Source organism: Phragmites australis, chromosome 11 (assembly GCF_958298935.1).
Source record: "Phragmites australis chromosome 11, lpPhrAust1.1, whole genome shotgun sequence".
Lineage (NCBI taxonomy): Eukaryota > Viridiplantae > Streptophyta > Magnoliopsida > Poales > Poaceae > Phragmites > Phragmites australis.
The window spans coordinates 28,778,482-28,802,635 of NC_084931.1; the positions used below are offsets into that span (position 1 = coordinate 28,778,482).

General features: G+C 50.0%; 3 protein-coding genes across 6 annotated transcripts; all 3 read right to left on the bottom strand.

Annotated features, from left to right (window-relative positions):
* Positions 1–1,807: 1,807 nt before the first annotated feature.
* LOC133884715 (uncharacterized) lies at positions 1,808–4,980 on the bottom strand. The gene is made up of 2 exons (XM_062324228.1): positions 4,481–4,980; positions 1,808–4,052 (listed from the first exon to the last, which is right to left on the bottom strand). Exon 2 carries the CDS (start codon positions 4,017–4,019, stop codon positions 2,085–2,087), a length of 1,935 nt encoding a protein of 644 aa, XP_062180212.1. The 5' UTR covers positions 4,020–4,052; positions 4,481–4,980; the 3' UTR covers positions 1,808–2,084.
* A 3-nt stretch (positions 4,981–4,983) lies between these two features.
* Positions 4,984–8,387, bottom strand: LOC133884716 (vacuolar protein sorting 38-like). Of its 2 annotated transcripts, none has more exons than XR_009903160.1 (6): positions 7,935–8,387; positions 7,625–7,831; positions 7,371–7,536; positions 6,674–6,873; positions 6,016–6,248; positions 4,984–5,895 (listed from the first exon to the last, which is right to left on the bottom strand). XR_009903160.1 is itself a non-coding variant. In XM_062324230.1 (6 exons), exons 1-6 carry the CDS (start codon positions 8,094–8,096, stop codon positions 5,782–5,784), a joined length of 1,086 nt encoding a protein of 361 aa, XP_062180214.1. In that variant the 5' UTR covers positions 8,097–8,385; the 3' UTR covers positions 4,984–5,781. The 2 variants fall into 2 exon arrangements, 1 of the variants encoding a protein (XP_062180214.1); XM_062324230.1 differs by having other exon boundaries at positions 6,016–6,252; positions 7,935–8,385.
* Positions 8,388–11,784: 3,397 nt separating this feature from the next.
* Positions 11,785–16,769, bottom strand: LOC133884680 (histone-lysine N-methyltransferase, H3 lysine-9 specific SUVH1-like). Of its 3 annotated transcripts, none has more exons than XM_062324190.1 (3): positions 16,528–16,769; positions 12,612–14,725; positions 11,785–12,058 (listed from the first exon to the last, which is right to left on the bottom strand). In XM_062324190.1, exon 2 carries the CDS (start codon positions 14,707–14,709, stop codon positions 12,664–12,666), a length of 2,046 nt encoding a protein of 681 aa, XP_062180174.1. In that variant the 5' UTR covers positions 14,710–14,725; positions 16,528–16,769; the 3' UTR covers positions 11,785–12,058; positions 12,612–12,663. The 3 variants fall into 3 exon arrangements, with proteins under 3 accessions (XP_062180174.1, XP_062180175.1, XP_062180176.1); XM_062324191.1 differs by having other exon boundaries at positions 12,607–14,725; XM_062324192.1 differs by having other exon boundaries at positions 12,525–14,725.
* Positions 16,770–24,154: the final 7,385 nt, after the last annotated feature.

A 24,154-nucleotide genomic window follows, 5' to 3' on the forward strand; every position in this document is an offset into this window, starting at 1 on the left:
TAAAAATTCTTAAAGTTGGAGTTATACCAAACAACCTTTAATAGTGCAATACTAAGTATTTCACGGAGCAAAAAGCACTGCACTAGACTGTTGGTAATAGTCTGAATTGATACAGTATTTGCAGCCTCAAACACGGGGGGATTAGTAAGAAAAAATTGGGTCTCTACGAACCGTGTGGATGAAAAAAAATCCAACTGAAAAATAGAATAATCGAGAATTCCTTTGTTTTCATCCAACTCTAGATACGAGTTGAACAACTGCTGTAAGAGACACATGAATGATTCACATGCGGTGTTGGGATGAAACTTGCTTTTCCATGGTTTCAAATACAAAGTTCCTTCAAGTGACTTGACAGGCCACGCCAGTGTAACGATAGCATGATTCACATGAAGCATCCACTTAAACACTGCTGATTCCACGTGATGCCACTGTTACTGTACTGTATTCCTACCCTGTGGCCATGGGTATGTTTTCTCGGACAAGGTAGCAGAAGCGCAGCTTGTGCGGTTTACTTAGGCTATTTCTAATAGTTATCTTGAATTTTTATCCTCTAAAATACTATTACAGCATCCCCTATCACTATTACAGTATCTCTTATTTTTTAATCTCCAGCAGCTACCCCATTTTCTACCTTCTACTCCTCTTTTTCTCTCTCCGGCCCCGCTGTCAGCCTCTGTAAACAGTACCGCTACAGTGTTGCTACAGTACTGACACAGTAACAAACATTGTTTTCTCCCTTCAGACCCATTGGAGTCTCTTTTAGCACTGTTGCTACAGTACTCCCACAGTGTTACAGTGCTCCAGCAGGTCCGCAGATTTGCTGCTCCGTTTTCTCTCTCCGCAGTACTGTAGCACACTGTAGCACCGGTACCGACTCTACTGCAGTTGCTACAGTACCGCAAAAGTACTGTAGCGACTGGATCTTCAAAAATGCCGACTCTGCTGGAGATGATCTTAAGGTTCCATGGCGCCTTGGCGTTAAAAATGCCTCGGGGCAACTGCAATTGTGCAGGATCTGACGGTCCAGGTGCTGCCTGCCTGCTCTGAAGTCTGAACCTGATGAGTTGTTGACTGATCCAGCAGCCTTGCAGATCGAGGTCTTATGTAATTCCAGGCGCAGTAATCGGTACCAACTGGTCATTAGTTTGAGGTTTTTATCAGAAGGGGCCATTTACTCGTGATGCATACTTGAATAACTGGTGAGACAGGTCTTGCGGCTGATGCTATCATCTTATCTCTGAAACCTAGACAGCAGTCTCTGTTTCCCCATGATCTTCCAATCAGTCACTGGCAGTTGCTTGTAGAGCCATCAAAGGTTTCTTTGGGAGTTCATGCCAATGCCATGGATGATGGTCTGATGGATCTCACGCACTGCGACAAAAACGGCCAGAGGCAGAAGCTACTATCTAATGCTTTATGCCAGAAGAAGGTTCAGAAGAATCTGATCATGAAATGGGGCAGTCAATCATGCATTAATTTCTCTGTCTGCGCAAGCAACCTGTCTACTACGGCATGCATGAATGATTGGGTCATTTTGGCAATTTTATACAGTACTGTTTCTCCTTGAATCGTGTGACTTGAACAGAGAATTTTTTTTGTCATCTAAAGCAAGTGTGTGCAGTGGCTGACATTGCAGAAGCTACTGAAATGCTAAGCTTTTCGTTGGCGCCATGCTATGCTTCCAACTTGGGAAACGAATCTCCCCACAGGACAAGAATTCCCAAGTTACAATATGAACTGGTCACCGGAAAACTGCGAGACATGCAGATCCAGATTGCACTGAGAGATTCAGAACTGGGGAAAAAGGTACAAACAAACACAATCAAGTGCTAGATTTTGTGTATATGCACACAACAACCTTCTGGCATCTGATCTTTTTATCCAGAAGCACACGACAATATACATAAAAACTTTATGTTTTCAACGGAGTAAATGTACCAGAAGAATGCAAACCCTGTCAGACGAGTGAAGAGACGAAAGCAAGTAAGAAAGAAGTATGCATCATAAGCAAAGGCTGCAGCAAGCTCCTCCGCTTTTCAGTCACAATCTGTTTCTCCAATGGCCCGTGTGATCATATCCATTCATCAGCAGATGATAGCATTCAAAGATTCATCGTCCAAGAAACTGATCTCATCTGAGCATTCATTTCCAGTATATACAAGATCGCTATCCTGTCTTAAAAGGTTAGGTGATTCCCGTACCCCACGGATGTAATTCCTTATGAGTTCATTGTGGTCTTGATCACCGACCGAAGAAACCGTGTCGCATTCAGAAACAACGCTCAATCTAGACACGCTCCTGTCACTGAACTGCCTCTGAAAATTGCTTCTGCTTGCTTCCTCGGAGTTAAATTCCTCAAGGACAAAACATGGCTTGAACTGAGGGACATGTCTCTGCAGTTTGCCGAGGTTGAAGCTTTCGTGCCTTTTGAAGAGCATGTCTTGATGTGAATCTGGCATGAATTTCTGGGAGTTCAGATTATGACATGCAGGGACACCATTGTCATTTGGTTGTTCGGTAAGGAAATCAAAAGGACTCTTTCGTGGATGCAGAATAGGAGGAGCCGAGCCAGGCATTTCTGCCTCATCAGCAAATGGGTTCATCCGTGGTGCTGAAATAAGCAGAACTTGCGGACGGAAAGATGATAAATCATCCGCGATACCGCCAACGTCCATGTGCTTCCTTGATTTTCTCTTGGCCATCAATATCTCCAACCTACGGTTCCTTTCCATCTCGGAGTACCCAAGATCCATGGCATTCTTCTCGTCATCAGCTGTCCACAAGAATGCAGGCTCATTTCCAGCATCCTTCTCCTCACCATCATCTTTGGCCTTGCTATTGTCAGCCACATCATTACTATCACTGTCAGGTTGAGAGTTCTGAGAGGAGATGTTGGAATGATTGTCTAAATCATCATTATTAATGGGATCAGGACAAGAGAAATTAGCACATAAAAGAGGGTCAGTCTCGGTCACATCGAGCACTGGAGCAGTGTTGGTCGTAGAAACATCAGGAGAGTATCTCTCTGCATTATCAGGGTCAAAACCTGGTGAACAATCATGGCTGCCAACTCCAGTGAATGGTGAACATAGAGAACAATCTAATTGGTCGTCCACAACAGAATTAATAGCCTCGATCTTTATATCAGCAAGTTTCTTCCTCTGACGCACAGAAAAAGCACGACCCCATCTGCATTTACCTGCTGATCCATCGACAGCCTTATGTTCTGAAACATCTGCCACCTCACCCCTCCGTGCATCTATAAATACTCTCCCTTGATGATTTGGCTTTGCCACCGTTTCAACGTCTTCCCTAACATTCTCACTTGAAGAGTGTAGACGAAAGGTTGTCTCTTTCCCATCAACTCTATACTGATGTACATCCTCGAACAAGTTAGCATATTCATTGTCCTTACCCTTACTAGAAAATGCATCTTTGGACTCTTTTTTTGCATAAGCTTTCATGTATTCCTTCTTAACAACCTCGTGCTGCAGTGTCTCGATGAAAGGAACAGAAGTGAGCATTTTATCAAGTCTACCACCTGCAGCATCAACTCTCTCATCTTGTTGATCAACTCTCTTCAGAAGAGGAAGACTCTCATCCGGATCAATATGCTTGTTACTGTTTGCTCTACCAAAACTTGCATCCCTGATTATGTTATCCTTGATTGCAGGCACTGAAAATCTCTGATATGCTTTGAGATGAACATTTCTGGAAGAACACCCAAACTTGGGAGTTGAAATATCTGCAGGAGCCTTCCTGTCTTCATCGATCTCTGGAAGGTGAGTGCTACCGTAGCTTAGCAGTACACCAAGGAGAAGGGTGGTGCATATAATTACAGGAGAAGAGGACAGGAGGAAAGCAAAGAAACCCGGTGAAGATTTGTACAGAAGGCAGAGCAGTAGGAATGCACTGAATAACGCCCGATGTTCAGAAGCACATCTCCAGCTTGTTCTGATAGAACACCTCAGAGCTTTCTTGATACTGCATAAAGAATCTTGCTTTGCCTCAACACCCATGGCATGCCCTCTCTCTCGATTGCCGACACAAATCTAGCATAGGGAAACACACAAACAACGTTAGCGCAGTGAATTTGACAGGCTAACCATGAAATGAAGTAAACAATAAATGAAATATTCAGTCTATAACTTTCGCGATGTCCTAGATAACACCGAGTTATACCAAAGATTTGTTCAATCAGATAGCTCTGGGACAGCACAATAGCTGGCATAGGCCCAATCACATATTATTCCAAAGAAAATCTCACGAGGAAATTCACAAGAACACATAAAATGGACCATACATGATACAGCACACACAAGTCACAAGATGCCTACTATGCCTAATAACCAGCCCAAATCCTAGTACATTCAGTTAAACGGAACGTGATCTCCACAAGCCGTCAGTTGAGCAGCACCATTAGTTCCTTGCTATCCCTTACGATAGTGCAGATGCAGTCAGATAGCTTAAAAGATCGTACCTTTTGGCAGCCGGTGATCCAATCGGAGCCCGGGATCTGGGAAGCGTGAAGAGCCCCAGGAGCACAACAAGACGAAGAAAAAGCCAGAGGCAAGCCAAGAAGAAGAAAATTCAGGGAGCCCGGCAAGCAGCAGAATAAGCCAGAGGCAAGCCAAGAAGAAGAAAATTCAGGGTCGTAAAACGCGATGACCGATCGGTTGAATCGCCGTCGGTGGCACAGGCGTAACGTAACCCAGGACGGGAAGGCTTAGGCCTCAGCGCTCCGCTCCGCCGGCACGCCTCCGGCGCAGCGGGGGCGGCGATGGCGATGGCGATGGCGGTGGCCGAGAGGAATGGAGCAACAACACGGCAGGAGACGAGATCAGGAGGGTGGCGCACCGGCAACGGAATGGCAGAAGAGATTAGCAGTGGCAGAACGGAGCACGTACGGGCCGTGCTGTCGGCCTCCGGGTTCTGGACCGCACGTGCGTCCACGCCGGCCGTCGGCCAGTGGGGGGGGGGGGGGGGAGCGTGGCGGTGGGTGGGTGGGATTGGCAATGCCAACTTGGCATCCGGCCATCCGCCGATCTGATCATCTGATGTGCTTTCGTTGTGGCTTTTGGTCCGGATGGATCGTGGACGGTGCCGAAAAGCTTCTTTCCGTACTCTTTTCTGTGGCCACCGGCGCACCGTCCAGGCCTTCTGTGCTAATGGCAACAGCTCGTCAGCTCAGATCAGATGTTGATGCACCAGCTCAGTTGCCACTATTTACCAACACATAAGACCACCTATATCAATGATATGTAGGCCAAGTGGCAAATCTTCTAAACGCATCTAAATTAATGACATAGAAGCAAAATTTGTATCATGGAGTATGGGTTGCTGCATTTATGTTTCATCTTTAGAATATTGGGCTAGTGATACCCGTGCTAGAATCAGAGTCCTTGAATTCATAATCCGGTGACGTTGAACTCATAATACGGTGAGAAGGCACTCGGAGCAGCATCTTAGTCAGAGAATGTAATTTTCGGCAATAGCTCATAAGATATCGACACAAAATCTACTTTGCCTCAAAGGATAACACATAGGAGAAACCCGAAGCAATCATGTAGAGGCTGAGCCGCTGAGGCGCTTGTAAAGCCACATATATAAATGCCATTTCATCTAGCAAAACCTAATGCGCCTCTTTCCTGTGCATACAAAAACTCACGCAACGAAAGAAGGCAAGAATCACACCAAAGAACGGGAAAAGGAAACACCTACTTACAAATGTACGACACCTCTCTACAAATAAGCACACCAAAACCATAGGGATCGTATTGATCACCAGTACAGATACTCATCCGACAGTATGATCCTAAAAAGTTCTCGCAGATTACCAAATAGGTGGCTCCCAGAGCTCTCTGCTCCAATGTAGTTCAAAAGCTGCTCCGTATCCTAACCATCAGTCACAGAAATGAACATAGCACTCAGGTTACAGGTGACAGTTAGAGTAAACAACCATTGCAACGAAAAAACAGAGCAGCTTGAATACAGGATTAAGTGGAAAATACACACCTTATGCAACAAATAAATGGCATAGGATGCATTAGTGGAGTCATATTCTTGACATTCCAGGAAAAGGGGGTATTCTGTTAGTTTTGAGTAGGTGTTGTTGATACTTGGGTGGTCTGCTGAAGCAACAGATGCTGTTTCAGCTGAAGGCAAACAATCACTGACATAAGATCGGGACCCTCCAAAGCGCAAAGGATATCGGAGGGGAACATCAAGATAGGAGGCAATGAGCAAGACTGCCTACAACAAATTAACAAAGATTAATATTAGTATTCTACCCCTTGTGACTGCATCAAGTATCAAACCAGTAGGTGCATGCAGGCAGAAGAATTTGCACTCCTATCATTATTCATACTTTATAGATGGTTGATAATGTAATTTGTAACAACCACAAATTTTGAAAGGACCACATTGCTTATTGTTCTATCATTCCAAACTAATATATGTAAACTCAATGTTCTTAAATTGATCTTTTCTACAATTAGTATGCTATAGCATAGTGTGCATCCAAAGCCATAGAAGGTTCATAGTGCAAAATTATATTTGCTATTTTTCTCCCTTGAGCATGACAGTAAGCCCAGCTAGGTTCGGATACTTATGCTGCACAGAAGAAATTGCATTAATATTTAATAATGAAAAGATACACAGTAAACAAACTTACATGTGCTGCATATCCAAGAACAGCCGCAGACCTCTGAAGCTCCTTGTCACTGTAACTCTTTTGCTTTCTTTTATGCTTCATGATTTGCCAGCCAAAAAACGTCAAAGCGCATATTTGTGGAGATTTGATAACGCTGGGTAAATGTGTTCCATTTGCCCCTGAAATTGTTCTATTTTCCTCTGAAAGTGTTCCACTCTCCCCTGAAAGTGTTCTGTCATCTCATCATAAATGGTTTCAAAAGGTGATTCAGGAATCATTTTCCCCCCATTAATTTCTCTTGTAGAAACAATGCTTCATGCACATGTTAACCAGTGATCCTTAAATAGGAACATCCTAAGCAAGCTGTATCAGAACTGAGTTGTAAATTTCAGTGAATGTGAATGCTTCTTAAGCAGCAGCGGCTGCGCCCGTTCAGTTCTCCTAGTTTCTAGAAATGTAAACACTATCATTCCATCATAACATGAAATATATCGATCAACACTACCGCACAAGTAAACTATCTTGCTGACTTCACAAAGCTAACATATGGGGGCTATTGACCAAACTAGGCAATCTCACTTATCATGTGTTAAGACTTAAGAGGACAATGGACATATTTCATAGCAATGATTTTCTTCAGAAGGGACATACACATTAAAAATGATGCATATCATAAACATTGTTCTTCAAGAGAGACATAAGAGTAATGGATTCTCACAATTAGTATCGGCATGACGGTTTTCTGCATGTTGTTGCAGATCATGGAAGACCCTCACAGGGTACAAGGCAGCAACCTGGCCTACCATGCACTGCTGCCTCGTCCTAAGCAGCCTCTGCAGATCCCCAAGCCTGGCCCTGTCTCCAGATAACACCTCCTTCGCTTCCTGCAATCAGCACACGCTCTCTTGGGTAAAATGCAGCTACCCCCAATCCAATCACCGGCACGGAGTCGCAGATGGACTGCTTCGATACCTGTACTCGCTGGTGCGCGGCGGCAAGGGCCCTGGAGAGCTGCAGCACCCGCTCGATCTGCTCCTGCAGCAGCTCCTTCCGCCGCTCAACGCCCTCGAGCGCCCGCCTCCTGCCGACGACGGCCTCCTCCGCGCGCACCCGCTGGAGCTCCACCCTCCGCCTCATCTCGTCCAGCGCCGCGCCCTGCCTCAGCAACCCCCTCCTCACCTGCAAGAGCGGCACACCGCATTCATGAAACCATGGCGTGCCAAAGGGGGCGCTTGACGCAACCGCGACAAGCGCGTATTCGCGGGCGTGCGAACGTACGCACCTCGAGCGCGGCCTCGAGGCGGCGGGCCAGGTCCGCCCGTTCCTCGGCGGCAGCCGCGAGCCCCACGGCCTGGCCCCGCAGCTCCCGCCACGCGACTACGATCGCCGCCTCCTCGGCGCCCGGACCGGGCGGGGTCGGATCCACCCCAACCGACGGGCTCATCGCGGCCGTATAGTCACAGTGAGCGGCGAGTGGCGAAGGCAACCCGCTGTGGTGGTGGCGGCGGCGGGGACGCCCATGGCTCTCCGTCGAGACCGAGGCGTGCCCAACGCCTGCTCGAAAAGCGGTAACAGCCGTCGGAGAAGCGAAAAACAAGGGAGGAGGAGGGAATCGAAGCGAATCGGGTGGTGTCGGACTTGCGGGGGGCGCAAGCGAATGGTTGGATGTGAATGCGACGCGGGGGTTTGCCGCTTTGGGAATTTGTCTCGCCGACGCGACGCGATGCGGGGTCGGGAGATTGGGGTAGGGGGGGGGGGGGGGGGGTGGGGGCGGCCAGGTGGAAAATGGAGAGTAGAAATATGTATTATTTGGTATTTGTATTTGATGAAATATAAATATGGTAAGAAAAAATTGTATTTGATTGATAAACGGATATGAATATATCTGAATTTGTTTTCTAGATATGAATAGAAATATATTTGAATCTGTTGATCGATGACAAGTCCCGACGAGTCCCCCTCTTTGTTGATCATCTTAGCTTGGCAAGTCTGCTAATTGATTTGGATTGTACTGGCTTTTCAAGCTAATGAGTTCCTACAATAAAAAAAGTGAATTGACAACATAAACTTCAATAAATTTTCAAAGAAACTGCAATTACAGAAGGAAAAAAAACACATATAGAAAACCACAAAACAAAAAGATATAAGCCGCTTAGTATTGCTCAGAGATATATATACATACAAACATACATACAACATACCATAAAAAGAAAATTACACCATACTGAGATTGGAGAGCATTCAGAGAGAGGGGGAGAGAAATTTCTACTAACATGTGCACATTCAAAGAAATTTCTGCATATATGTGCACATTTAAAGAAAGAGATATATACAAAGATTAGAGAGTCTCCAGAGATAGAGAGATAAATATAAAGAAAATCAAACAGAGAAATATATATAGAGATATATAAATATAGACAGAGGCTCTCAGAGATAGAGAGAGATAAATATAAAGAAAAACAAACAGAGAGATATAGAAAAATATACAGAAAAGATATGTATATATATATATATGCAAATATATACACAGAGAGAGCAATAGAGAAATAGAGAGAGAAATAGAAAAAGAGAGAGAAAGAGAAGGAAACAAACAGAGCAATAGAGAAATTTAGAGAAAGAGAGGGAGAGAAAACAGAGCAATAGAGAAATTGAGAGAGAAAAATACAGAATTGATAGACAATGAGAGAGAAATAAAGAGAGACATAAAGAGATAAGCATACATAGGACAGTGGAGGAGAAGGGAGAGAGAAAGATAAATAAAGACATACAAAGAGAAATATACATGGGGGGAGAGGGAGCGCATAGAGACATAAGAGAGACATATAAATAGAACATAGAAAAGGCATAAATATAGTAGAAAGAAAGAAAGAGAAAAGAAAGTAAGAAAAAAAGAGCGCAAAGAGAGAGAAACTGAGAGATAGAAAATAAATAAAGATAGAAAGAAAGAGATTGAAGAAGAGAGAGATACAAAGAAAGATGAGAGTAAGAAAAAGGGAAAGACAAAAATAAAGATGAGTTAAAATTTAGTAAAAATAAATAGACAATTCTGCGGTCATGACTACATGCTTTGACATGGTTATACTTCTTTTAAACAGGAAAACATATATATATAGTTAAGGCCATTCACTAAATAGCAACAAGCTTGCACAAGTAATCATCATGGCGCATCTGGTAGGAAGCAAGGAGCCAAGTTCATGTAACCAAATTAGGTTTCAGGTTTCAGATCGTTATAACCACCAGCTACTTGCATGTATAAATACTCACAAATATAAAAACAGCTCGCTATGAAACAATGAATTTCCATCGCAGCACTTATGAAGAAGGCATAGACACCGCCAAACCCAACCAAAAAAAAATCATAGCCACTATTACATCCACTAAAATCAACAAAAAGCTGCACCACACCCTACATCTGAAAGATACAAAACACAAATAGATGAAAAAATATATATATATTCACCCATACCACAAAAAGAATACACAAGATGATACGAAGAGTTGGAGAGGAGCCACAAGGTGAGCTAACAAACTTACAGTGAGGCCAGCTCATTTGGACCATGTCACTGATTTGATATTTGGGCACAATGGCACTAACATATCATTACGCAATCCTCCATGAAGCCACTACCGACATCAAGGGCAGGCTCAAAGTAAAAAAAAAAAAAAATTGGGGAAACAAGCCACTGCTAGAACAAAAACAATAAAATCGAATCAAATCCAGAAGCTATTAGCATGGAATGGATTGGAGCATCTTCCACAGATACAATGATTTGGAGTGGATTGCCCACAGCCATGATGAACAAAACAAATCTCTCATCAACCTAAAATTTGGACCGGAGAGTTGCTTGCTCACATCCAATATTTGGATTAGATTGCTCACAGCCAAGCAACCTGGATTCATATCCTGTCTTGATCCTCCATTCACAAATGAAACCCTAAATTTGCGATGAATGCACACAAACCACCGTGGAAATGAACAATTCTATCAACAAACTGAATACATAAGGTAACAAAATGCTCGAATCAACTCAAAACAAACCTTGATTTGTCTGCCATCGAAGGGGAAAGAGGCCGGGGTTCTGTAAAACTAGATCCCACACCCGACTTCAATCTCCACTTGAAATGAAACCCTAAACCGAGAGGAACATAAAAAAATCAACAAAATAAACAAATCTCGATGCAATATGAGTATATCGGGAATAAAACAAGAGAGATCTTACCTTCAATTAAAAAAAAATGACGAGCCAGGGGTGTTGTGTGTGTGTGAGAGAGAGGGGTGAGATAGAGAGGTAGTGAAAAGAGGGAGGGGGGGTGGGAGACAGCAGAGTGACGAGTTTCATCTCCTCCATAAACTGCTCCACGGGTAGCGGGTTTATGGCGTGCGAATTTAACCCGATAGCGCAGAACACAGCCTATCAGCTAGCAATCCTTTAGCACGAATTTTAAAGGCAAACAATGCACAGAAATTAGATAGATTTTATCACACAAAAACAGTCGACAGGTAAATAGCATTTCCGTTCCATTATATCCTATCCGGCAACCGTGCACCACGATTTCACATGGCATGAGGTGGACGCGGAAGCGGGGACCGGCGGTCGAGCCGGCCAGGCCGCGGGACTGGGACTCGTGCACGCGGCGCCGGTGGCTGCGGATCTCACGATTGCTGCTCGTGTTGCTGTCAGAGCGCATCTCCTCCGTGGTTGATGCAGCTAGTCAGCTCCCATGATGAATTGGTGACGATGATGATGCCGCCAGGTGGGGTGAGATGGACGGGCGTGTCCTGCAGAGTCGACGCCGACGACAACGCTGCCGCAGATATGCTGATTTCGCACGCACATTCGGCTGTGTCCCTTTCGGTGAAAACCACGGACCAACACAAGCAACGGCGTGCCGGCTTCAGATACGCCGCTTCACCCCGGAAAGGGAAGTCCAAGCAGTACTGGTCACCGGAGCAGCGTCAGAACCGGCCGCTAGCGGCACCTGCCGCAGCAGATTTCTTTCTCCGGCGCCCACCTTGAAACTGGGTCCCAGCTTGCATCCCTCCCTCACTCCATGAGCATTCAGCATGAACTTCACATGGCTGAATCTGAGCCATCACGCAGCACAAGCCAAGGGGAAGGGAGACAGAGAAATTGGGCCGTATGCAACATGATCCTAAACCAGCATTAGTTTACATGACAGAATCTAAGGAGTCACAGCTGACAGAGTCCAGACAACACAAAAAGGGTGCAAATGGATACAGGAGATTAGCAGCAGCGATACAAATGGTGGTACAACGCCCACCATGGATTATACACTTCAGCGATAATTTACTGTCTTCACAATTCGCATACCAAACAACGTCTCTGTCTTATCGTCCTTGGGGCATTAATGTCATGGCTAAAATTTAGGAACCAGCAGAATAATCTGCACAAGGAACAACAATACAGCACAAGTAGAATGTCAAGCAGGTTTCACAGGAAAAAAGTCATTAAACCCAAATGTATAAGCATGATGCTGGGCGATAAACATTTGCAATGTGTGCATGCAACATTTTCCACTAGACAGATAAGAGCTGAGGTGACCTATCCCCCCCCCCCCCACACACACACACTTTTACATTTGCAGCCCCAAATCACACTATGAAGTGTAAATAAAAAGAAAAGCTGGTTCTAGGGGAAGATAACTGCTCGATACATGAAAAGTTAGTTGATGACATAACTATAGCGAGTCAAGAAACAGGGCATTTAGGTGGCAACATATCGGTGTAATGATGTAATCGTGCAAGGCGACATTGATTTGGACGCTAAACAATTTCCGAAAAATAATCTCAACAAGTTCAGAATAATTCTGACAAATGATAAATCAAAAGGAAAAGGTAATTGCACATTACACCGTAAAGGCAGATCCATTTTGGCCATCAAAGGAAGTAGACATGCATGTCACGAAAGAAAGAAACCAATCTGGAAAAGAACCTTACTATCAGATAGTGGTTTGCTTGATTAACCACAACGAACAAACCCCTCAATCTATCAAAAGAGACCCCGGCAGTTTTGTGATCCACACATGCAGTCCTTAGTTCTACGAGAACCTACACTGCTGGACTCAGCTCCAGCCACACCATAGTCATAAGTCAGTTCTGCCATGGGAGGAATATGCTTTAGTGCAAAGAACATGATATGTGGGTGCCTGTCATCTCCATGGTCATATTGAACTGGTTGCCAGAAGACATTTGGTGAGCAACTGTGGTTCATGAAACGAGAGATATTTCCCATGTTTTTTGCACTTATCTTGATGGGCAGTGACTCAAATTCATCAGCCAAAACATATGTGCTCTCCTCACCTATCAGTTCAGGCCCATAGTTCCATTTTAATGTCTTCTCGCCAGGACATACAGTCTGAAAAATGTAATCATCTTCACTATCATCCAAATTAACTTTGAGCTCATCAATGACCTCACCAGCATACTCACATATAAATGCACCAGCACGAATAGGCTCCCAGCAGCGAAGACCCCAGCCTCGATTCGTGGTCCTGAAGACCTCAAAATGCAACCTGACCCCTTTTTGGGTTACTCTGTTCCGGCAATTTGAAGAACAGTGGCAAGATTCACTACATTCATATATTGTTGGTTTGCGGCACACCAACAATCCTGATGAGCTGTAAGGTAAGTCGCCTCCATTATGCTGTCCACAAGCACAAGTGGCATCACCAGGCAGGCAAACACTCTGGCATCCACAGCCCTGCAACGGTTTCATAGAACTGTGGGGCCTCAAGTATTTGACCTGATTAGTATAGGTGAAATGTCCAGGTCCTTTCTCATGGTTTACCTCATTGACAAGACAAACTGGCACAATTTCAGCCCCAGATGATAGATCCGCTAGAATAACACTGTCTCTGCTAGCTGGATTAGCTATCCATCTCTGAGTCATCTTCCATATTGCAGCTCCATCAGGCTGTCCAGGTTCACGCAGCAGCTTGTACTTGAAGCAATTGATACCAGACCTTGTCCTCTCCTTCCAGGACTCATGAATCTTGTAGAGGCCATCATATATGTAAATTTTACCAGTTATGCAAAATGGATCCTTGAAGCCTCGTACAACCCTAATCTCATTCTTCCTATGCAGGCTCCTCTCGAGGGCTAGGTTACCCCTTTCAAGCTTCTGGTCATGCCTCTCTTCAGTATTCCTACTATTTCCCCCTTGACCACTGTACACCAGCACATCTGTGTCGTCATCCTCATTCTCATAACCACCTGCAGAGACGATACATATTGCTACAGAATCCTCGACATTTCCAAATTTAGCGGTCATGTAATCAATGCCACCCATGCTAGGTGCATGCAACCCAATGACACACAGCTCCATCCTGAAATAGAAAATATCCCCTATTTCTACTCCAGGGACAGTCCCTATCCTCTTTCCCGAATTGGCCCTGATATTACTGGCCATCATGATGGCACCAGCCTTCAGGTCCGCGCGTCTGCTAGCCTCTTGTGTTTCATCCAATTGCAGATGTCTCCGTCTGAGTGCCTCAAAGGTCATGTGAACTGCTTCCACAGTCTCCCTGGGATCAGTGGACGAAGATGGCAGAAAGGCAAGCTCCTTGCCAGCAACAAAATTCTTGTATGTGGGCTTAGGACGCTTGGACTTCACTCCATTTGAGCCATCACCAGCAGAACTGTTAGGAGGACGGCCTCTCCTAGTCTTCCGTTCAGATGCTGGAGTTTGGGTACCCGCGTAAGGCTCATCATCACCATCTAGTGGTATAATGCTTGATCTCGTCTTGTACGCCGAGATAGGGGTGGCATCAATGGGCCCATTAGCACTGGTGCCTGCATACGAAACACCATTCGCAGTGGCACCGAATGTGTTGATCGATCCAAAGGCAGGAAGGTTCCCAGCACCAAACCCTATAGGAAATTGGCTAACCGGAGTGACACAAACCAACGGTGGGGTGCTTGACTGATTAACATTGACTCCCATGGGTGCAGGGAACATAGGAGCTAAAGACCTTAATGGCTTGGCATCCAGGAGCTCCTGATTAGGATCAGGTATGAAATTTGAAGCCCTGTACATCTCAATGTTCCAATTCCTGCCAAAGAAGCAAAATCTTAGTGGAGTATTAAACCAAAAAAAAATCCTCAGTGAAGTAAGCAAAAACTTAAAGTTCAGTGAATTCTTGAGCGCAATGGAGTAAGCAAAATTAATCCTTGAGCTGCATCCAAAAAAAAAAATGAATGCTACTGCAACCAGCATGTGAACCTCAAACACCATTTTACAATCTGGCATACTTTTGTCACCCTACAAGTCACTTTGCATAATTTCTCTTATCAATATTTGTTGTCAAATATTTGCTAAAACAAAACTTCACAACTTTACCTCAAGAATGGTGAACTGCAATGGAAACTTTACTTGCGTTTCCTTGTTTCCATGATCATTAAAATAGTAGCCTTTTTAGCTTCATTGCTACATTAGTTGTTTTTATCATAAGTTGCTCTGTATTTCTATTGACTTTGACAAACAGTATGTGCTACTATAAATTTATTAGCCGTTATCAGGACACAACCGCCAACCATGCCAAAACCAGATACATACAAGCAAACGTCAAGCCCTTGTCGCCTTGTGCTCTTCTATATGAATCATTCCAAATGCCACCATACAAATCAAATAGTTGGCCACGTGTTTGCTAGCAATTGCAACTAATAATGGGGAGGAGAGAACTAGTCATGAATCTTGCATTGGATGGCTATGGACTGTGGTCTCCCACTAGGACCAGGGTGCCAATGATGTCAATGAAGTTGTCTCTTGATCAGACAAGAAGTTGGAGAAAGGCATATCAAGAGGAAGATGAAATGGCAACAGTGTATTGGCAGAACAGCCTTTTCTGAGAAACGCCAAAAAGAGGCATCAACTGGAAGAGGAGTTGTTGTTAAACCGGTTGAATGTAAGTTTGTGCTCAACAGAATAATCGTTTGGATGTTTCACTGGAAAGTGTTACTGGCCAGATGACAACTGGCTTCGATGGAGTGTGTCACCCATGAGGCCATGACAGTTGAGGGGCAGGAAGTTAATTAAAGCAGAAAATCATACAGTTGGAGTTTCAAGAAGGCGGAGATCGAGCAGCTGCCAAATTCTCACTACTGTGGCTCCACCAGGGATCCTAACTTGTAGTCAGCAATAGAGGCGAGCATGATTGCTCTTTTTACGCCCGTTACTAATGACAGTTCATGCAGAAGGGCTAAGATGATGCACCTCACAGGTGGTACTCACAAGCACATTGGATCTAAGATGCACCCATGCATGCAGCACAGCGCAATCAAGCGGAACCTTACCGTTATGGTGCTCAAAGATACTACCTTCAGAAGAAACCATGGTGCCACCAAACCTCGAATCTGCCTTCTTCCGGCCATCGAGCGCAATGCAAGATCAAATGGGAGGAGAACGCCCAACCTAATGAAACATAACCCCAAACGAACCTACACTAATACAACATATTTCCACCAAAACCAACAAAAAAACTATTCAGGAAACCCCAGGAGGCGACCCCGACAACCTCCCTCCTAAATCTGCCCCAATCGCGGAGCAGACAAGAACGCACTTGACGCGCCGGGAATGGGGTCAGATGAACCCCCGATTTTATTTTATTTTTTGCAGAATAAACCGCACCCACGCCTCGGGTGGATTGATTCTGCACGCAGAAGAATAACCTAATCGAACCGTGGATGGATGATACACTGATTGTTTCGACACGGCGGCATGCAGCGAACAAATCAGCAACCAACGGAGAGAGCGAAAGATTCGGATTTGGTTGCTCGCAGTCACAGCACAGAAATGCTCCCCAAGAACATAACCAACACCTGGAGCAATCCGCCCAGCAAGCTAGGGTTAACTTACCAGCAGAGGAAGAGATGGATCCAAGCCCGGATGGACCTCCGCTCCACACTAGTCACCCAGCGGCGACTTGGGAGGAAGAGGAAGGGACGCTAGAGAGCGAGCACGAGCGGAGATCCTCGCCCAATAAGTCCCATCAATTTTGCGGCTTGCCAGCAGTATCCATGGCAAAGTATTGTTAGTGCAATTGATGACGGTTTTCTAAACAAAACCGCCCCAGCCAACAAAACCTCAGGTTCATCGGGTTTCTTAAAACTGGCCGCTTAGATAGGTTATGTATGGCTTTTGTGTGTGCCTAAATGAACCTCGCTAAATTTTGGTGAGCCAAACAAATTTGGAAAGATGTTGCTAAATTTTTGATTGGTAAGCACTTGCCTTCTCGGTCATATCCTAAATAATTTTTTATTATTTATCGGCTAATTGTGAATGAGTAAAATATTTATTAAAATTTTAACAAGATATGGCTAGTCTTAGCTAGATCAAACATAACCTATGTACAATCTAAATGCACTGTAAAAAGATCGCTAGAATTCAAACCCTTTCTGCTTCAGTAATTGTCGGAGAGTGAACTCCTGTCGCAGGGATCCCGAGAGACCCCTTTTTAGAGATTCGGCCGGGGGATGATCCTGGAAAAACTTGTTTGGGAAATAAGCGGGAACGGAAATAAATGTGATGGCCGGCGGGAGACGATCACCCTAATGCAAGAAAAAGTGGGTACGCCGGGTTTTAGACAGGTTCGGGCCGCACGGAGGCGTAACACCCTACTCCTGTATGAATACTATATTTATCCTTGAAGGGAGTTCTTCAAGGAGGTATCTGGTTCTAAGGGGAGAGCTGTTTTCAAAGAGCTTGAGGCTCTTATGTTCTAGCTTAACTTGAGCTGGTTCGAGTGTCTGTCGATCTATCTTTGGCCTGGTTCGTCGGAGATTGTTGGTCGTCTGGTGGTCGAAGGCCTTTTTCTCCTTGCTTTTAGTGTTCTCCATCCTTTCCTTTTATAGGCGCGCCGACCCCAACATATCCTGAATGGGAAAGAGGGGACGCGAATGCCAAGGTGCCACGGAGAAAGGCGTAATCATTTCATTTTGGCGAAGTGACAGGGGCGGTAGAGAAATGCGGCGCGCATTCGACCACCAGCCGCTGCGGAAGCCTCGGGGCGCCCTAAAAGGGGCCCACCGGTCAGCCTCAGAGGTGCCCAGTGTGCCCACCCTGTCTTGTTCTTCTGCCAGGGCAGGGTGGCAGGCGGAGTGCTTCGATTCTGGCAACGTTATCCCGAGGCACCTGGATGAAACGGGACGGGACCCGTGCATTTAATGGACCCACGGCCCCCTGCTAGTGCATGGCAGGGTCTGACACTGGGGCGTGGGCAGCTGAGGATGTCAGGATGTCAGGATGTCAGACCGCGCGTGCCTATTAAATGCGGCATTGGGCCTTTGACTGGATGACACCCTGACGACGGGACCCTTCGGGTCGTTGAATGATCTTGCGCGAACCTTCGGGGCACCGAGTCCTCGGGGGCTGCCACGTGCAGCCCCGAGCACTCTCTCCCGAGCACTGCGGTGGGACCTTCGGGGCACCGAGTCCTCGGGGGCTGCCACGTGCAGCCCCGAGCACTCTCTCCCGAGCACTTTGGTGGGGCCTTCGGGGCACCGGGTCCTCGGGGGCTGCCACATGCAGCCCCGAGCACTCTCTCCCGAGTACTGCGGTGGGACCTTCGGGGCACCGAGTCCTCGGGGGCTGCCACGTGCAGTCCCGAGCACTCTCTCCCGAGTACTGCGGTGGGACCTTCGGGGCACCGAGTCCTCGGGGGCTGCCACGTGCAGCCCCGAGCACTCTCTCCCGAGTACTGCGGTGGGACCTTCGGGGCACCGAGTCCTCGGGGGCTGCCACGTGCAGTCCCGAGCACTCTCTCCCGAGTACTGCGGTGGGACCTTCGGGGCACCGAGTCCTCGGGGGCTGCCACGTGCAGTCCCGAGCACTCTCTCCCGAGCACTTTGGTCTTAGTATTTGGACCCTGCAGATCATCGGGGAACTAGGGTGCTCGGGAACCAGAGGCGGCGGCCCCGAGCACCTTCTCCCGGGATTTAGCTTTTTCTTACCTCGCAGGGTGGTGACATGTGGTGGATAGCCGGCCTGGCCTCGGGACTTAGGGACCCCTGGTTCTGAATACACCGACAGTAGCCCCCGGGCCCGTTGGTAGCCGATGGGACGGAGACTGCGAATGGGCCCTTCGTCGCGACCGAGGCCAAGGCTAGCACGGACGCCATGTGGCAAGCTTTCGAGAGGTGGCCCTTGCGGACCTAGACCTTAAGTACGTTCCAACGGGAAAATGAGTGGACGCGTGTCCACACAACTTCCGAAGGGTATGATAACCATACGGGCGTCACGCGCGGTCGCCGCGCAGATCGAGGAAAATACGCCTGGCAACCGCTGACATCGCGCGAGCGGCGGGAGATTCGTCTGACAGTTGCGTCGATCGAGGCGACGCTTCGCCGAGCGAACCGTCTGGGGCGGCAGTTTTCGAATTTTGAGATATAAAAGGGGGAACGGATCGGTCCGTTTCCCCTTTTTACGCTCTCTTGCACTTGCGCTCCTGCCTTCTTGGTGCTCCGAGGCCCTCAGAAAAATCCCAGGCGACCGGAGCATTCTCCCTTCTCTCTCTTCTCCACCAAAAAACACCTTCCACCCTGTTGAGATGACGAGGGTTGGAGGAGGACGCCGGGATAGGACTTCGGACAGCATCTTGCCGGAGTCTCGTCTGAGGAACGAGGAGGCGGCGGATAAGATTAGGAAGCTGTTGGTACCGGAGGGTCAGGAAGGTGCCGTGGTGGTGAGGCCGGCGACTTTGACGCCGGCGACGACCGTCCCTGGGCGGACCGTTCTCTTCACCTCTTTCGTGGCGGCGGGGCTAGTGCCGCCGTTCTCCGCCTTCTTTCTGCAAGTTTTGGAGACGTACGGCATACAAATGGCGCACCTAAGCCCTAATTCCGTCGTGGCGTTGGCGGTCTTCGCGCATCTCTGCGAAATGTTCGTGGGGGTGATGCCGTCGGCGATGCTGCTTCGCCATTTCTTCGTTCTCCGGCCGGTGGGGAAGAAGAGGGGGCACTCCACGGCGGACGTCGCGGGGTGCTGCAACCTTCGGCTCCGGGAAGGCCTGGGGGATCATTACATTCCCCAGGTGCTGCGCAGCAAGTGGGAGGAGTGGCGGCGGGACTGGTTCTTCGTCGACATCGACCCCCACGAGCGCCTCGAATTGCCAGAGAGGGCGGCGGAACCTCGGCGATCGACGTGGGAGGCGCCGCCGCCAGAAGACGCGAGGCTGAAGCCGGTGCTGGAGCGCATCTTGGAGCTACGCGAGTCCGGGCTGACCTCCGTCATGGTGGTTGTGGACTTTCTGCGTCGTCGGTTGGCACCCTTGCGAGAGCGGGCCCGACCAAGCTGGTTCTACACCGGGCCGGAGGACATCACCAGGACCCAGATTGGCGCGAGCTGGGATTTGGGGCAGGCGGAGCTGCGGGGGATGACCCGAGTGATCACCGGGACGGAGGACATGAGCCGGGCGGAGCTCCCGTGGCCGGAGATGGCGCTCTGCGCCAATCTCAACCGGGTGGCCATCATGGCGGGGCTGCCGGAGTTCGATGCCCAGGGGCCCGTGGACCGGCCACGAAGCCGGAGTCCCGAGGCCTCTGACCTCCCCGGCCTGGAGGAACTTCTTGGCGAGGAGGTCGCTGGTAGTTCGGCGCGGGCTGGCGACGGGGCCGCCGCAAGCAGCGGCCGCCGTGCCGGGGAGGAGGGTGCCACTGAAGTTGTTGAAGAGTTGGCGCCGGGAGACCGGGGAAAGCGACCCCGGGCCTTGATCCTAGTGCCGGATTCTCCGCCGTCGCCGACGGCAGCGGCGGCATTTCCGGTGCTGGAGCCGCGCCTGGTGCGGATGGGGCCTGCATCGACGCCTGCGACCTGCACGGCGGAGACCGAGACCCGTCCGGCGGCACCCGAGGCTCGCACGACGGCGCCCGTGGCCCGCGTAGTGGCTCAGCCGAGCCCCCAGCGGAAGAGGCGGCGGGAGGAGTCCGGACCGGCGGCACCGGACCCGGACATCAGGCTCCCAGCGGCCAAATGGCGGTATCGGTGAGTCTTCTTTCTTGCTTTTCCGTGGGCATTTTCGGCCCGAACTAAGTTTTGACAACTTTTACTTGTCTCTCGCAGGCCAGCTGCAGGCGCTGCTGTGACGGAGAGAGAGCAGGCGCCGGAGCCAGAGCCGAGCCTGCCTGCTGCGACGGCGGAGGCCGGCATAGGATCGACGGAGGTGCCAATCGACGTGGCGGCCCCTGGGAGAGAGGCGGAGGTGGCAGCCGAAAGAAGGGTGCCGGCGGAACCTACCCCGGGCGCGGAGAGCCCGGGGCGGATAACGGTGGAGGCGGATGTTCTGCCGGGGCCGGTGGACAGGGCGGCCGATGCGGGAACGCGGCCGCCGTCCGAGACCTTGGCTCCGGCGGAGCCTACCCCGGGCAGGCAGAGCCCGGGGCGGATGGCGGTGCAAGGCCCTGCGGAGAGCTCGGCCCCCCTGGAGGCACTCTGCGGAGAAGCCTGGGCCCCACCGGTGCCCGGTCAGCCCGCCGATCTTTTCCTGGCCGCCATTGAAGGCGTTCAAGTAGCGGTTGGGCGGCTGGGCGCAGTGGTGAACGCCAAGGAGGGGGAGCTCGAGGCCGAGCGCGCCCGCCTGGCACTGGAGAAGGCGCAGCTGGCGGGCGCCCAGGAGGAGGCCCGTGCGGCAGCCGCGCGGGAGCAGAAGCTCCTAGAAGACATCCGCGCGGAAGCCGCGCGGGAACGAGAAACTCTGAAGACCGCACGGGCAGAAGCCGCGCGGGAACGAGAAGACGCCGCCCGCTTGGCCGAGGCGTCGAGGCAGCAAGCTGCCGAGGCCCTTGCCAGGATGGGGCAGGCGCAGGAGAGGGAGGTGGCAGTCGCAGCCCGGGAGCAGGCTGCGGAGGAGCGGCAAGCCGAGCTGACCCGCCGGGAGGGCGCGGCCGAGAAGACGCGCGCCAACCTCCAGCGCTGGGAAGACGAACTCCGGAAGATCAGAGAAGAAATCAAGCGCTGGGAAGAGGAAGTCTCCATCCGGGAAGTAGACAACGAGCTGTCGGCGTCTGAACTCGGTGCCCGGGAGGATTCGGTGGTCCAGCAGGAGGAAGTGCTGGCCCGGCGGGAGAATGAGCTGAGTCGCCGAGAAGGCGAACTGAGTCGCCGAGAGGGCGAAGCTGCTGCTGCGGCGGCCGCCGCGGCTACCAGGGCGGAAGAGAATGCGAAGCACGAGGCGGAACTGGCCGCCCGTGAGCGCGCCTTGTCCGAGATGGTGGCCAAGGCGAAGCAGGCTGCCGTCCCCGCCGCAGCTGGCGGTTCTTCTGGTCCGGCCAGGGACCAGGGACTCGAGGCACAGCTGCAGGCCGCCAAGGAGAAGCTCGAGACCGCCTTTGTCTCGCGGGTCAACCTTGAGCATATGCTGGAGGACATCCTCCGGCGGATGCGACGGGCCGTGGAGAAGGGTGGTCTCGGACGGCTTGTCGACGACAAGAAAGGCGACGGCCCCGCGCGACAAGTGTTGGGGCTGCAGCAGGTCTGCGAGCGCCTCGAGACCCTGCCCTGGGCAGTTCAGGAACTTGCCGCCCGGGAGGGACGTGGCTTGGCACGTGCCGTGGCCGAGCACGTCCTGGCCTGCTACCGAAGCAGGGACCCGAACTTCCCATTGGAGCCGGCGCGGGAGGGAGTAGTCGAGGCTGAGGAGGAGGCCGCCCGGGCAGCGGTTAGGAGTATCGCCTCCGTGGTGGCGGCCGGCTTCAGGCGAGAGGTGCCGCCGCCGCTAGCCCCCGGGGACGACTCGGAGGATTCAGCCGACGCCTCTGCCGCCGACTAGGCCTTCTGTGCCCTCTTTTCTTTTGTTGTAGATGTAGGAGTGAATATTAGGAGTGAACCCTTAGAAAACGCCTTGTATATGTCTTGTGAATATAATGGCAGCTTTTCCTTGGGCTCGCAACTCCAATTTCTCTGTGTGTTGATGTTTCTTCTGGTGCTCTGCCTGGAAGTCCCGGGGAGTACTCAGTCGGGCCGTTCCCGACCTTCCCATCCCCGAGAAATGAAGTTGTTCCGGTCGCTGGCGTTGGCGCAGCCAGCCCTCAAGCTCTCGCGAGTCCGCACTGCCTAGGTTAAGAAACGAAGACACAGACTCCCTTGCCCGGGAGATAGATCGATCCTGCTCGGAACACGCTGTGCCTAATGAACACTTTTTCACTTTGCGACCACTCAGTTAGTAGAAGGGGGACGTGTGTGGGCGAGAATGTGACCAAGAGTCCTCGCGGTCCGGTGGTGCCCGGGCTTGAAACGGGCCGGACCGAGCACTGACAGCCTGCCCCCGAGACCTGAGCTCCGGACTACCCGAGTAGCTCGAGCGATAGGATTACCCAGGGTACCCGAGGACTCGGTAGTGCTCGGGGTCCATAAAAGCAGACCGAACACCACGACGACCACGAAGGGCTTCGGTCAGACATTATCGCAAACACGGTACTCCTTTCTACAAACCGCTATGTCGTTCTGGGAAAAAGTAGACACGCGGCAGGGTTTTTGCGTGCAAGGAGACCACCTCGCCGAACAGATTAAAGCGCGAGAGCCCCCGAGAATGACTCGGGAACATAAATTTACTAAAAGCAGACTTGTCTGAATATAACCACTCACCGGACAGCTGTCGGCCTTCCGGCCAACCGATCCAGGAGGGGTGTGCTTCCGAGCTCGGGGGCCCGGGGACTTGATTCTTTCAACGGAGCGCCCGAGGGCCCAGAGGCATACGAGGCTCCTAGGGTCGGGTGGCCTCGACCACCCAAGCCTAAGTGGTAGGACCACCCGAAGACCCTTGGGGCCAACCAGAGACCGGGGCATTGAAGCCCTCGCGGCCGAACTGCTTGTGATTGCCAGCCTGTGACTTGAGAGAGAATATAGAATTTCTTTGTCTGGTGCGCTCTGTTTGTGCGGTACTTGCTATAGACTGTTCTCGTTTTTGACCCGAGACCTCTCGAATACCCAAGCCGGCGAACAAGAGCGGACAGAGGCATAACCTAGAGGTCCTATGGTTCGGTGGCGTCCGGGTATGACAGACCAGACCGAGCACCGACAGCCCGCCCCGAGGGCCCGAGCTCCGGACTACTCGAGCAGCTCGAGCGATTGGATTACCCAGGGCACCCCGAAACTTGGTAGTGCCCGGGAGCCTGCCACGACACCGAACACCACAGCCTACCATGCCGGACGTAGGTCAGCGGCGACTGCTCGCATGCATACCGATCGGGATTCTTTTGTCAGCGGGAAAAAAGAGAGAGCGAACTTTTTCTCGCACAACCGAGCTCCTCACCAGACATATTAAACATACGGAATCCAGAAAAAGTATTTTGATATAGCGATTGCTTATTGAAAAACTTAATGTGCAATATTTACAAGGTTGGGTGACATCGACTTACCCCATGGGGCGAAGCCTTCAGACTGCTCGGGCGGGGAGAAGCCCCCGGCCTTGCTAACCTGAACCGCGAGCACGACCATCTACGGGTAGAAGCGTCGAAGATGCTCGATGTTCCACGGATTCGGGAGTGGCTGT

What these genes read in the sequence shown, in the direction of transcription:
- LOC133884715 (XM_062324228.1), bottom strand. Translation starts at nt 4,019, where the DNA reads ATGGGTGTTGAGGCAAAGCAAGATTCTTTATGCAGTATCAAGAAAGCT.
- LOC133884716 (XM_062324230.1), bottom strand. Translation starts at nt 8,096, where the DNA reads ATGAGCCCGTCGGTTGGGGTGGATCCGACCCCGCCCGGTCCGGGCGCC. An exon ending in CCGTCATGCCGATACTAATT is followed by an intron (nt 6,874 to 7,370) that starts GTGAGAATCCAT and finishes GAACACTTTCAG; the next exon opens with GGGAGAGTGGAACACTTTCA. An exon ending in TTCTTGGATATGCAGCACAT is followed by an intron (nt 6,253 to 6,673) that starts GTAAGTTTGTTT and finishes AATTTGTTGTAG; the next exon opens with GCAGTCTTGCTCATTGCCTC.
- LOC133884680 (XM_062324190.1), bottom strand. Translation starts at nt 14,709, where the DNA reads ATGTACAGGGCTTCAAATTTCATACCTGATCCTAATCAGGAGCTCCTG.